General features: G+C 43.0%; 1 protein-coding gene across 3 annotated transcripts in view; it reads left to right on the forward strand.

Annotated features, from left to right (window-relative positions):
* Positions 1 to 13,233, forward strand: part of ABCA1 (ATP binding cassette subfamily A member 1) — a 91,872-nt gene that overhangs the window by 6,090 nt on the left and 72,549 nt on the right. For 2 of the 3 annotated variants that reach the window (XM_048931043.1, XM_048931046.1), the window contains exon 2: positions 9,280 to 9,420. In XM_048931043.1, coding sequence (XP_048787000.1) covers positions 9,352 to 9,420 — 69 coding nt within the window. In that variant the 5' untranslated portion in view covers positions 9,280 to 9,351. Of the gene's footprint in view, positions 1 to 3,443; positions 3,573 to 9,279; positions 9,421 to 13,233 lie in introns of those variants that run through there. The other variant, XM_048931045.1, reaches the window with a different exon arrangement.

Below are 13,233 nucleotides of genomic sequence, written 5' to 3' on the forward strand. Positions count from 1 at the left end.
CTTGTGGATTAGGCAAAGAGAGAGGTTTGCACACAGCATTCTGGCAGCACACCCAGCTAGGTGCCCAGTGCCACACCTGTCACAACAGGTGTGCTGCTTTCATTCTTACTGTGCATGTCAATTATTTTTGTTTTGTTCTATGAGTAACATTAGAGATAAGTGGTTATTGAATCTTATCATTTGCCAAGATTGAGCAGAAATTTATTTCTCTTTAAAGTGAGCAGTCATTACTTTCAAAAGCACCTGGATTCCTGTTTACTCCTGTGTTGAAATACTAGCTTTTAGGTCTGTGCAGTTAGGTGGTTAGCAGCATGAGAGCTGAAATCGTGTTTGGGTCTGCCTGTTGTAGAGTTTCAAGGATTAAACTCTACTCACACTGACATAAAATACAGCCTTTGCCAACTTTCTTCTGACAACATCATTTCCTTGCATTGTGCTGCAGGCTTTTTCTTGGCTGAGGCTTTTCTGCATAGTTGAGGGGTATTTCTGTCGTTTTATCTTCCATAACCTGTATCTATGAGACATGTGTCAGTGCAGTTGTGTAGATATCAGGCTTCACAGTGAGCTTATTCCTTATGGCAGAGAGTCTTAAATACACCAGAAAGATATTTCACACAGCAAAAGCCATATTGTGTTCTGTTTTGTTTTTTGGACACGTGCTGGTTCACGGCGTGCTGGTCCCAGATGGCAAAAACTGAGAAGAGAATAACAGTAAAATTTCCTTGGATGGAGCAGACATACATCTCAAATTACAGTACCAATCTTTGCTGGGTTGCTTACATCCTTACCTTCCCCCAGGACTGAAGAACAAGCTACAAAAATAAAATATAGGTAAAGGCACTCTTTGGCAAATCAAACAACCAAAAAAACTTACAGAAGTGATGGCAAAGCTGTGAGGCATGGTACCCTGGCTCCGGAGATGATACAAGCACCCCAGTGATGTCCCAGCCATTCCATGATGGGAATGTGCATTGCCTACCAGTGTGCACAGTCATAAGCCAGATCTATGACTGATTCACATAGATGAAGTAATTCAGTGATCAGGGTGCATGGAGCGGGGGATGGTGGTCAAAAGTTTTTCTAGCTAACACCCTCTGAGCTCATGGATTTCCTTTCCCAAAAGCTGAGAAGGGTGATGACTTTCTTGAGGGAGCTCTGTGTTTCTTCTGTCCTTGGAGGCAGCTGCCAAGCAGAAAACCGTCTTCTGTAAAGTGAAATGCTTAATCCTTTTTCATGTTTGAGAAGATAATGTCCATAAACAGGATGCATCAGCAGGAGAAAAAAGTGGCTGATGCTGTGCAACAGAGCTTTTTGCCGACTGTGCCGACAGTACTACAGTTGCTCAGAGATCAAAGCCTAATGGCATGGAATTGAGCTTGAATGTCACAGTCATTATTTTAGCAGGTTGTTCTATTACTTCCAGATTCCACAGCAGAGAAAAGCTCATTCTTTGGGATTAAAAAACAAAAAACAAAAAACAAAAAAAAAACCACCCAACAACAGCAACCAAAAAAAAACAAAAACAAAAAACAAAAACAAAACCCACAGAACCAAACAAATACGGACTATGGATCTTGGACATGGGCCGTGATAAAGTAAATCATCTTTATTTTTGTGTGTGTGTGTGAGAGAGAAGTAGAGATGCTTACTGTAATAGGAATATCAGAATGTTTCATGTGTTTCAAAGTCTTCCAGTGGAATTTAGTGGTGTGTTGTTTTTTTTTTTTTTTTTTAATATTGAAATAATTGGCTGCATTTCTTCTTAAGTGTTATATTTGACATTTGAGTAATTCCTGTTGCTGAAGTGCGTGACACAATCTCTTGCCCATGCCCTTCTTTGAATCAGTCCAGCTGTGGCACATGCAAGCTCAAGTTTTTCTATTGCAATGGAGCGCACGTGTTTTCACCATTTCACCTTCTGAACGTGCTAGAATTAATGAGAACCAGTTGTTGTGGTCATTCTGGTAGGAAGGCGTGCTCCAGTGTGAACTGGGACAGGTTTTCAAAGCAGCTTGGCATGTTCTGTCACAAGGGAAGTTTCTAAACATCATCCCTTTCTGAAAATGAGGCACTGCTGACTGGAAAAATGTAGTCCTATTTGTATTAAGGAGTTCCTGTAGGCTGGTGCTCAGGTCTTTGGGAAACTATCTCTTGTGGTTTATTTCTGATACATTGCTATGCGCCCACCTGTGCCCCACAAATGCATTCTGGGGCCTACGCTTTGTCAGAAGGAGGAAATGAGAGCTGTTGAAGAGCTCAGGGCCAGCATTTTTAGTGCTCTTGGTACTCATTCTGGGTATGACTTTCGAAATGGTCTCTGCTCTGCTATTTATAGCTGGGCTTTCAGAGATACTCAGCACAGAATATGCTGACTTTTTAAAAAATCAGTGCTTGTTCGTGGTGGCTGGACTAGATACCGTTAGAAGCCCCTTGCCCAAATGCTTGGGATGCCAGATTTCTGTCCTTAACATCATGTTGTATTAGTTCCAGTTCTTGTCAGAGTAAGATCTGGGCTTTCTTCTCTTGTAATTCCTACTGCAACAGGCAAAGCCTAGCACTGGGCTCTTTTATGTGACTAATTGTTTTAATAGCAGCAGTTAAAGCAGATTATGAGTAGCTATTTTCTTGTCATGTTGTGCTTAAAAGGAGCAGTCATTTTCTTCCAGCTGTCTCTAACCTTCTGTGAAGCACAGCCCCCTTAAATGAAGAGAATTCATCTGTTCAGTGTTATGTAGCTGTGTGTATGGTGCTGTAAGGATCCTGTGACTAAGTGAGATGCAGTGCCTGCATTTTGTTTGGGCGCTGGTGGAATTTCAAGAAAACGTTCAATCAGCTTCCCAATATTTTGGCACTGTGCCTAATGGGAGCCTAGGGAGTTGTAGAAAGCTTGGCACACTCATCAGGAGGAAAAATGAGTCAAACTGGTTGTGGATTACCATGAAGCTAAATCTGAAAGTGCTTCTGTCATACAAATCATTGTTATTTTATAGGGCAGATGGCCACAATAAAAACAATGTGCTAGTTGTTTGCAGTATTAGTAGGTGTTGAAGAACAAGGCCAGAATGTGTTTGCTACCAAACCTAAGGCCAGGTAGTCAATCTGTGTAAGGTGATGTAAATTAGTCAAGGTCCATGCCAAGGACTGCCAACCAAATATTGTTGTTTGTAGTCTTGCCTGCTGATCCGGAAGATTTCCAATCATATCATTAGTAACAAGCAGTTGGTGTAAACATGATCTGGGTGATTTTGAAGAGGAAAGCCCTTCTCACTGAATGAACTCTTAGGTAGGGTAGTAAACTTGGCCTGATATTCGTCTGGCAAATGGGAAAAGAAATGGAAGCCCTCTGTGGGGAGGTTACGAAAGAATTGCTTTTTTCAGTGTCTGTGTGGCCTCCCTGATAATGATCTTGCATCCCAGGCATCAGGCTGCAGGTTCAAAGCTCACACCTCCTCTGCTGACCCTGCATTGCTCGTTATTGCTGCAGAATCTAGCAGTGCTTAAGCCAGGAGACAAGTGTGTAGCATCTACTGGTTGTGCTTTTATCTTTGCCTTTGCTTTGCTTGGCACTCCAGGTGAGTTGTTTGAACGTGCTGCTAATGCTTTTGAAGGCATCTTTTTGTAACTTAGTTCAGAATGTTGGATTTAGAAGGTAACTTTAAAAGGTCAGTGTTGTTATTCCTAGAAGAGTATTATTGTTAGGGTACAGCTTCCCTTCTTCTCTGAAGCTCCAGTAGATTTTGAGATTTTTGACTTCTTGTGAAACTTAGAGACTTGAATGTCAATTTTGCTCCTATTAGTCTTGCAGACTTTACGTGAGTTGTTCTGATTGTAAAATGGGCTCTACTCTTAATTCTTCATGCATTGTCTGTTTCTGCTGTGGAGATTATCTCTAATTAGGTCCATAACAGTGGGATAAGTGATTGTTTGCATTTGTCCTCAGTCACTCTTTGTCAAGCATAATCTCAACTGCTCTGGGACTAATGCTCCTTTTCCACCTCCTATTTATTGAAGTTTAGAGAAAAGTGCTTTTTTCTTTCTGGAAATCATGGAGGTTTAAAACAAAGGTTTCTTTCTGATATTTGTCTTGCTGCTTATTCCTTCTTACAGCCTGAGGCTGTAAGAAATAAAAGTGGATGTATGAGTCTCCTGACTACAGCTGCTAGTTGGAAAGAAACTATAAGCTGAGATCCAAGTATTCTGCAAGAAAGCAGCCGGGATGTTAGACCCTGATTTGGGTGATGTAGTTCAACTCCTGGCGCTAATCAGTACCTGTACTCCCAAATTGCCCAGACAATTCTCTGACAGTTTGTCTTGTTTGAATCAAATTGTCAATTTGAGGCACACACTTCTCTCTCGCCTTCTGTCATGGTGACCTGATCTCAGTTGGTGGCATATGGAGCACTGGGAGGGACTTTGCTCTTGGATCTGGGCTTTGCAGAGTTGAGGTGGCTCATGACACTGTTTGCTCCATGAAGTGCAGCTTGGTTCTACATAAAGGAAATAAAGTCATTTCTCAGCCTTCACCAAAAGGACTGTGTTTCTGCTCACAGCCAGTGCTCTTTTCCTCAGCTGTCCCATTTCTTTTGAAGAGTGGCTGTTTGATTTGGTAGATACATAAAGAAAGGCTGTTGGTGTTAAGCAGATGTACAGTTTTTCATTTGAGGTTGTGTGTGTAATGTGCTACGCCATGTTTGCTTGCAGTAGAGGGACAGTAATGGCTGTAGTAGATGTATGTTGCACCCAGCAAACAATGTTTTGTTTGTTTGTTTGTTTGTTTGTTTTTCTGTCAGAAGGCATTATCTCTAGATATCGGATTAGTATTCTTCATGGCTGCTTGGTCTGTGGAGAGCTGCCAGTGGTCGTAGCTTTTGTAATGTGGAAATCTGGCCAAGAGAATGGGGTGGAAGACTTCTAACTGCTTTCATAGCAGCCTGTGAGTCTTTTTAAACTAGTACAAGGTTTTAGCTCTGCTGACCAGGGCTTGGTTTAAGTCATTGCTGGAGATTCACAGGTTCTGTATCCTTTTGCCAGAATCCTGAAATGTTCCAGTCCCATAAGGTTCGGTAGGTTTGCTTTGTTCCCTGTATAAATAGTGATTTCTTCTCCAGGGGAAAGGTTTTTTTGCCCCCAGAAGAAAGCAAACAGCTGCATTGTTTGCAGAAAGCTGCTTTTGAAAGCTGTTTTATGTTTATTTAGTACAGACACCAGGCATGGGGGTGGGGAATTGGTTCTCTTCCACTTGACCTTTTTTTCCTCTTAAAATCTACAGCTGTAAAAATACATAGCTTTGTGTTTAAGACTGATTGGGTCTGAGGATTCTGTGTACCAGCTAATGGACTTTTCAGCAGCCGTTTTAGTCTTGATGATTGTGATGGTGCTTATCTAGACAAGGTTGGTCAAAGTGTTTCACTGTCAGCATTTTCAGAATTCATCTCTTCATGTATTTTTCTCCTAAAGTGATTTTTGAATTGCACACTCAGATGGAGTCTTAGACTTATAGGTCTGGAATTCACGGGGAGTTTCTGCGGTGGGGAGAAAAGCCATCTGCAGGGACAGTCCATGGGACAAGCACATGGAGACAACTCTGTCCGAAGATCTGGGGGAGTATTTGGATGCTGCTTTTGCTCAATGGCACCTGTGAATTGAGAAGATTTGGAATGCTTAGAAAAATAGTGTGTTATGTATATGAAGATCTGAGTGGCATGCTGGTAGGGCATGCTAGGAAGCTTGTGTACTAGTTTATTGGCTGGTTAGATGTGAGATGGCCTCATGGTCCTTTTAATTGGCTGTCTGTTCAACTGAGTTCTTGTTGCTCTATCTGCATGTTGCACAGGGCATGTGTCTGGATTCAGTAGGTTGCTGTAAACATCCATTATGATATACTAGACAGCTACCAGGTGTGTCTCAAAGATGTGGGCAATTTGAGTCTCTCCTGGTATCCTCCATTTTGTCTAAGCTATGCAGTTGCGTTGAGGAGGTGGAGGAATGCTGAAGCAGATCTAAACAAGAACAGTTTTCTGAGTGATGAATAGAAGTAAACCTCTTGCCTCTAAACTTACAACTGCTGTTGTAAATGCACTGGAAAACAGGAAGTGTTCACACAGTGGAAAAGGTTGGCTGTGCAAGTTGGATATCTGCAGCAAAGACCTTTATGCAGCTAGGTTGCACTACCTATTACAGCTTAGGAAATTGTTCCAGCTTTCACATTGCTTGTAAAAATGAGTGGGTTTTTCTGTTTGGGTTTTCTTTCTTTTTTTTTTTTTTTTTGGTGTTAGGTTCAGTCTTGGCAGGTATAAATCCCTCTCTTCAATGGAGGTGTTGTTTCCTGAGATGTAAGGTACTTGTATTGCTGTGGCAAATTCATGCAGCTTTTCTTGTGCTAGACAGAAATATTACTGCTTTTTTAGAGGGTGAGAGTGATCCATGGTGCTCACTGCTGGCTAAAAAAATTTTCCTTAGGTGTGATACAGAAGGAAAACTAGCTGGTATCTGTGGACTTTAGAACAGCAACTACTAAACAGTTGGGTTTCCCTGTTGTGTTGTACATCCTAGATGAGCCTGAAGTGAAATACTGGTGGACTTCAGATCCAGCTGAGCTGAGAGAGTTGGGTCTGCCACTGTTTTCTGTGTTTCTGGTTTGTAATCCTTGCTTTCCGACTGGTAGAAGAACATTTGAAATGTCACTAACCCATTTTTGCCTGGGATTTAGTTTGAGCAGCGTTTCCTGAGGCATTAGTAATTCAGGTGAACCTAGTTAACTTGTATCAGCAGTGAACCAAATGTGACAGCCTCTGATACAGATCAAAATTGGAGACAGATACAAGCATCAGCAAAACCTGGGTAACCCCATCTGCGAGAGACCCTGGAACTTGAATGTCTCTGAAGCTGTAAAACCAGCGTGGCTGGAAGAAGTGGAACTGGGCGCACTTTGGGTTCAGTTTTTGTGCTCTCAGTGAACATCTGGTGGTAGGACTTGTCTCTTTGGTTTATGTAGAGACTTAGCTTGTCGTGCCAACACATGGGACAGGTTTTACAATCATCAGGTACAGTCCTTACAAACGGATATTTTTGCCTTATTTAAAACTTGTGTGCAGACAAACTGGCCTTGCTTGAAAGCCAGCACATTTGCTTTGTTCTCTGTAATGTTTAGCTGAACTTTATAGAGAGCTGAAATCCAAGCAGGCACAGCCAAGTCTTCCTAGTTGCACATGTTTCTGCTGATCAGCTGAGGGGGTGCTAAATGATCAATATGTGCCCTTATGTCACTGCAAAGCACAGTATGAGCCCTACAAAGTCTATAAAGCATTTTTTCCACATTTTGGATCTTGGGGACTGCCTGCAATTGCAAAGAACTAATATTTGGATTTCACCTGGCATGGATAAAGCCTGCTACCCTGTAACTAGCTCAGACAGCCCTAAACTGCTTCAAATTCTATTCTGCTGTCTTTATGAAGAGTATTAAAGTGAAAGAGTTGAACGTAATTCCATTGAGAAGCCAAAGGTCTTTGCTGCTCCCTGCAAGATCCTTCCTGCTGTCTTCCTGGTGGAATTTGGTCTTTAGCTGTATCTGGTAGAAAACACTGGGAAGTAGTTTGTTGCAGATCATTAATTGTATTACAGAGTGGCATTTTTATGTTGTTGATATGCTATTAGTTGTTACAGTACCTCACTCGAGTGCATCTGGGAGTTCACTGTCTACCAGGTAGATGTGCACACAGCTGGAACGTGTTAATGTCAGGAGTTCCAGCCAGAAGGAAGCACAGGGTAGGGGGAGGAAAGCTCTCCTGCCAGATCAGCTGGGCATCTCTCCATGAAGAGCAGCATCTGCAAGTACTGTTCACTGCAGTGAATTATAGCAGCGAGCCCCTATTGGCTGTATGCTCAGCTGCCTGTGTAGAGACATGAGGCTCAATTTGTGGGTTTTTGTAGGTTACTGTTCTGTTACTGTACTGTCTGTTACTGTTCTTGCTCCCTTATTGTGGTGTGAAAAACACTGCTGTGCTGTTGTGATCCTACAGTGTAATTTTCTGTGGAATTCAGCATGGTGACTTTAATTATTTCATTTGTAGTGTTTGGGAGACTTTCATGTAGCAGAGACCTGTGCTATATGACAACTTTTTAATTTGCTGTTGTAATAATGGATGTAGTTGTGGGTAAAACTTAAAAGCTGCAAATACTCATTAACTCAAAGCTGGCATCCAGAATTGCTATATCTAATCTAATCTTGTTCCAGTGTGAGAATGGGCAGAGCATTTCCTGAAGAAGGCTTAAGTTCATAGTGTGTTTGTGGGTTTTGAAAACATTTTCAATGCAGTTTGCAGTCAGGCATGCAACTCTGAATAATAGGTCTGTGATAATGGTATGTGGGACATGAGAATCAAAAGCATGTGTTCTCACTTCAGCAGATGTTAGGGGGAATGGTTATCTGGTAGTGTGCTTGGATTGGTTGCTAGCTGTCCTGTTAACACTGAGCCTGTCAACAGAATGTATTCAGGAGCATAAATCAGAATTAATTTGCTGTGAATTAGTTAAATCCCTGCATGGACACTTACTCAGAAGGAAAGTACTCTTAATCTGAAGTGGCTTAATCTCAAAAGGAAATTAAGCTATTCCAAATCAATTCTGAAATAATAATAATAATAATAATAAAAGATTTAATGGCTTTCAATCTACTGTAAGCTCATCTTTGTATATGGGCCTTCCTGAAAGTCTCTGTGTACCCAAGCTTATGCTGTGTTATTATTAAAAACCACCAAAGAAGCTAATGTGTTTCTGAATCCTTTTTACGTTCTTATACATTTGCAAGGTGCATACTGAATGCGCACTGCTCACAACAGCTGTGGAGACCAGGTGTCTGCAAGACCCTACACTGACTCAACAGCAATTGTCCATTCACTTTATCCAAATATGAATGGCTTCAGGGTCACTTGCTTCCAAGGAGATGCACTTTTCTCCCTTGCATGTTAAGTGTGTAGCATTTTCTTCTACAAGCAAATGTATTAGTTGGAATGCCAAACAAAGACATACCTAATTTGGCAACATGTTTTTCACCATTAGAAAAGTAAATATGGAGAGAAGCTTTTTGCTTTAAATCTGAGCTGACTTGAACCTATGAGGCTTGACTAGAGTGCACAGAGAAAGAGAGCAGATGTATGGGAAATACGGTGAGGGGCTGGCTGCAAGGCTTCATGAGCTCACGGAGCACAGCCTATGCCTTTTTCTGTCTTGTTGCCTTTTCTCATCTCACATCATTTCTCCCTTTGAACTCTTGCTTTCTAGTTAATGCCCAGCCACAACATCCTTGCTGTGTACTGTTGCTGCTGCACAAAGGGAGGAAGGCATTGTTGAAAAATGATGGCGTTTTGGACGCAGCTGGGATTGCTGCTATGGAAGAACTTCACCTACAGAAGAAGACAGACTGTAAGTATTAGCCAGAGTTTTTTGGTCTAAGTTACAGCATTGTGGCTTGCTTGTCAAGTGAAATAAGGGAAAATTTCCTGTGTATTAGTGTTTCAAATCTTAGAGGATCCTGGCAAAACAGCTGATCTGCATTTTCAGAGAGCTGACTCAAATCCTTAGCAGATAGAAGTGAGGGGGTTTGGAGTTGTTCCTGAATGCTGCTGTGTCAGAGTACTGAAATACTTCTACGACCTGGCAGGGAGGGATGTAAGTCCAGTGCCTCTGTTGTGACCTGCCTGCTCCTCAGGAAGAGTACTGTCAGGCTGTGGTTCTGTGACATGGACTCTAAACACTTTTGACTGCTGTAAGCTGCAGCAACAGCAGAGAAATTCAGCCACTTCGTAATGTGGCCAAAGGTCTAATGGTTGTTTTCCCAGTGCTGGGACCTCTGCTAGAGGCAACAGCAAGCATTTTTGATCTCTAATCAAGGAGAGGCACACAAGCCTGTTGTGAAACTTTTCAGCAGAAGGCTTACTTTAAGTGGTTGGCATGAGACATGCTCTCACATTTGTGTAGAGACAAATCCAGGCAACTGACACTTTGCTTCCAAGGAGCATTCTGATTAGCCTCAATGCTGGCCTCACCATCTGTTATCAGTATGGAACATAGCTGTTACAGTAAGCAGTAAGCAGCAGGAGTCTCTCCGTGTGGAGACAGGAACAGCGAAGCGTGGATCCAGTGCATTCTCCTCAAGGCCTTCTGTCTTAACATTAAAGAGACCTCACAAGATGCTGTAACTTCTGCACACAGTTAAAGCCAAAGAAGGCACAGTCCCTCTAGGGGTTTCAGGGGTAACTGTGTTACACTGGGCCATGTTCTGTGGAACAGGACTGTGCAGAAGAGCTGTCCCATTAGATCTGACCTTGAGAAGGCATGAGCAGAGAATGTGAAGGGAACGTTAGCTACTGAGGTGGTGAGTGGTAAGTGGTGTCTCTGATAAGCTTTCTGAACCCTGCAAATGTCAGGGTGTTTGCCAGCTGTCTGGGGCTGGGTTGCTTTAGAAACTGAGAGTCACAAGGGAGAGACGGCTATCATATTCACTGGTGGAGATGGAAGCAGTCTCTGAAGTCATTGCTGAAATGTCTGAGACTTGTCACTGAATTTGTGTCCTGCGAATTCAGAGCTGAATGTGTCCCATTCTTAAAGTGCTCAAATAAAACCAGAGAAAGGATTGTTTGGGTTTTTTTGTTTGTTTGTTTTTTAACCTCAATGTCTCTGGTTACAGGGCTGTCAAGGGTGGTGGGAAGTTCTATGCAAGTGGCATGTTTTTGTCCTTATCCAACCAAAAGCCTTGATCCTCCAGGACAAGGCAGCCCATCTTATAAGCTGTGTGCCACATCAGCCGTAAGGAGTGATGCTGCTTGCTCTCTTGTACTGGGGGGAGGGAGGGGGGGGGTGCGATTAATATCCTAACCTTGCGAACTGCTTCATAATTTATAAGAATGTTGCAATGGATCGGAGGAAGTAGTCTCAACAGTGGCTACAGCTCTTTAAAGTACATACTTTTCTCAATTACTCTAAAAGCCTATGTATCCTAGGCTCTTAAAGCTGAAAATACTTTCTTCTCCCCCTGGTACTAGCAGTCTTACTCTTGTCCTCTCCCATACTGGCTTTATGAACTTTGGGAATCCATAGGGATTGATGGAGCCTGTGTGGCAATGCATGAACTGGTTCTACCAGGAGGAGATTTCAGAGGAGCTGAGTGCTCTGCTGAGGAAGTTGGGTTTTTTTCTCTGAGTCCTCTGAAATTAATGCATCTAGTCTGAAAGTTATTTGAAGCAGTCTAGCGTAGCACGTCCTGCCAAGTAGCTGTAGGGTGGGCAATAGAAGTTCATTCAGATTTTCAGCAATGCCACAAAAATGCAGAAGGCATCTACTTGTAAGCAGAAAGAGACCTTTCTGTTGGTACTTCTGTCATGATCTTGGATCTGTTTGGCTATTTTTTGGTACTTCTGGCACCTTCTGTATCAGTTTCCTATTGAGTAGCCCGAAGGCTACTGCATACAGTCTGTACTGTATTATTAGTCAATTCATAGCAAAGGCAGCCTATCATCACATGTTTTTGTAATTTGACTCCAGAGTTTTGCTCTAATGTTTTTAATTTGAGCTTCATCTGCAGGTATCAAAAGGGAAGGCTCATTAAACAAAGACAGGGAATTACAAGAACATCTCTTCTAGCCATGCTGGTCTCATGGTTGAGCAGTTGTCATCTATTAGGAGACCAGCATCCTGAGTTTTCTGGCAGTGCTGCTCAGACATTTGTACTTACTGAAGGTGTAGCCCAGAAATAATTTGATTCCTCTTGTTTTTCCCACAAGAAGTCTGATTTCCTTTGCTTCTGACTGAACTCTCTCTTCTGCTGCAGTGAGTTTGGGCTATGTTGCGAAAGCTGGGTCCAAAGCTCAGCCTGACGTGTGCAATTCAAGCGTTACTTTGTACTGGATTACTTCCAACAGTGTTGGAGTGGGGGGAAGGGGGTACACAGGGGGAGAGCAGGAAAAAAATCATGTGCAGGGTTCACTGTTGTGAAAAAGCACTGTTTTCTTCCTGCTGTCTTGCAAGTGAGAAGACCTCTCAAGCTTGCATGGCAAGGCTGATTACCAGCTGGTAGCTCCTTGCATTGAAGCTGGACCATGAAGATGAGGACACTGGCGGGAAATGAAATGGGATTAGTTCTTGCTCAACTGATTTCCTGTTGACAAAGTATTGATCTCAATATTTAATGGTATCTTCCATTACCAGCCAACTGATACAGATTGGACATGCTTCAGGAACTAGTCTCAGTTAAGTTATGAGTAGCTTATTCTGGCCCAGATGCTGTTGTCTGCAGAGGTCGTGTTCCTCCCTTTCTTCCAAGGGGGGCAGGGGTGGCGGAGAGGTGATGCTTGGATTCACTGTTCACCATGCTGGTTTAGTGGCTGCAGTAAGTGAGGAGACTCAATTTTCATTATGTCTTTAGTGTGAGCCTGGGTCAGGCACATCCCTTTTGGTGTTGGTGTGTCCGTCTTTACAAAGGCAGCAACATATGAAGAGTGGTGGTGTAATTACTGCTGTGGGAAGTCTAGGAAGTGGTAGGGAAAGGAAGCTTCTGTCCTTTAGGAATGAAAGGAAGAGGCTTTGTTTTTTTGTTGAATAGTGTAAAGGGCTGTCCAGAGGTCCAAGCTCTCTACTGAAGTTCTACATATGCATTAAGTTTGACCCCATGTTTCAACAGTTTCTGGCTGTGTCTCGTGGAGCAGCATTTCAGTGCAGCTGTGATAAATTGGTCTTCAGCTGCAAATATGCAGCTGATCCAGTCCAAATGGCCTCCCTCGTCTGTTCTCCTTTTGCCTGTGAGTTGGGAAGGCTGGAAGTGTGTGTGCAGGCATATGCAGAGGTGTACAGCACTTTGCATGCAGCATACACGTGGTCGCTTTCTGGGTTATGCAATTAGCCATTTCTGGCTGTGCAGCAGAGAAGCTGGGGTGGATGTTTCTCTGTGCAAGCCAAGGCTGAGGCCAGTGCTTTGTCTCTGCAGCTGCAGGAGAGAGCCTGCTTGGGCACCCTGGGCAGCCTCTGCAAACCCAGCTGGTATCAATCTGCCTCCAGCGTAGCATGGTGACATGTATAAGATGCCTGCTCCTTACCAGCAGATAGGGTGACACAGAGGGCTGTAGGGCATACCAGAGCACAGCCACCAGAGCCGGCAGAGGGAATGTCTTGTGCTGCTTCTTGGCCTGTTGGTGTCCTAGTGCTGAGCATCTCTGGCCTCTGGGAGTCAGACAAATGGTTTGG

The sequence above is a fragment of the Lagopus muta genome, chromosome Z (genome assembly GCF_023343835.1).
Source record: "Lagopus muta isolate bLagMut1 chromosome Z, bLagMut1 primary, whole genome shotgun sequence".
Taxonomy (NCBI): Eukaryota; Metazoa; Chordata; class Aves; order Galliformes; family Phasianidae; genus Lagopus; species Lagopus muta.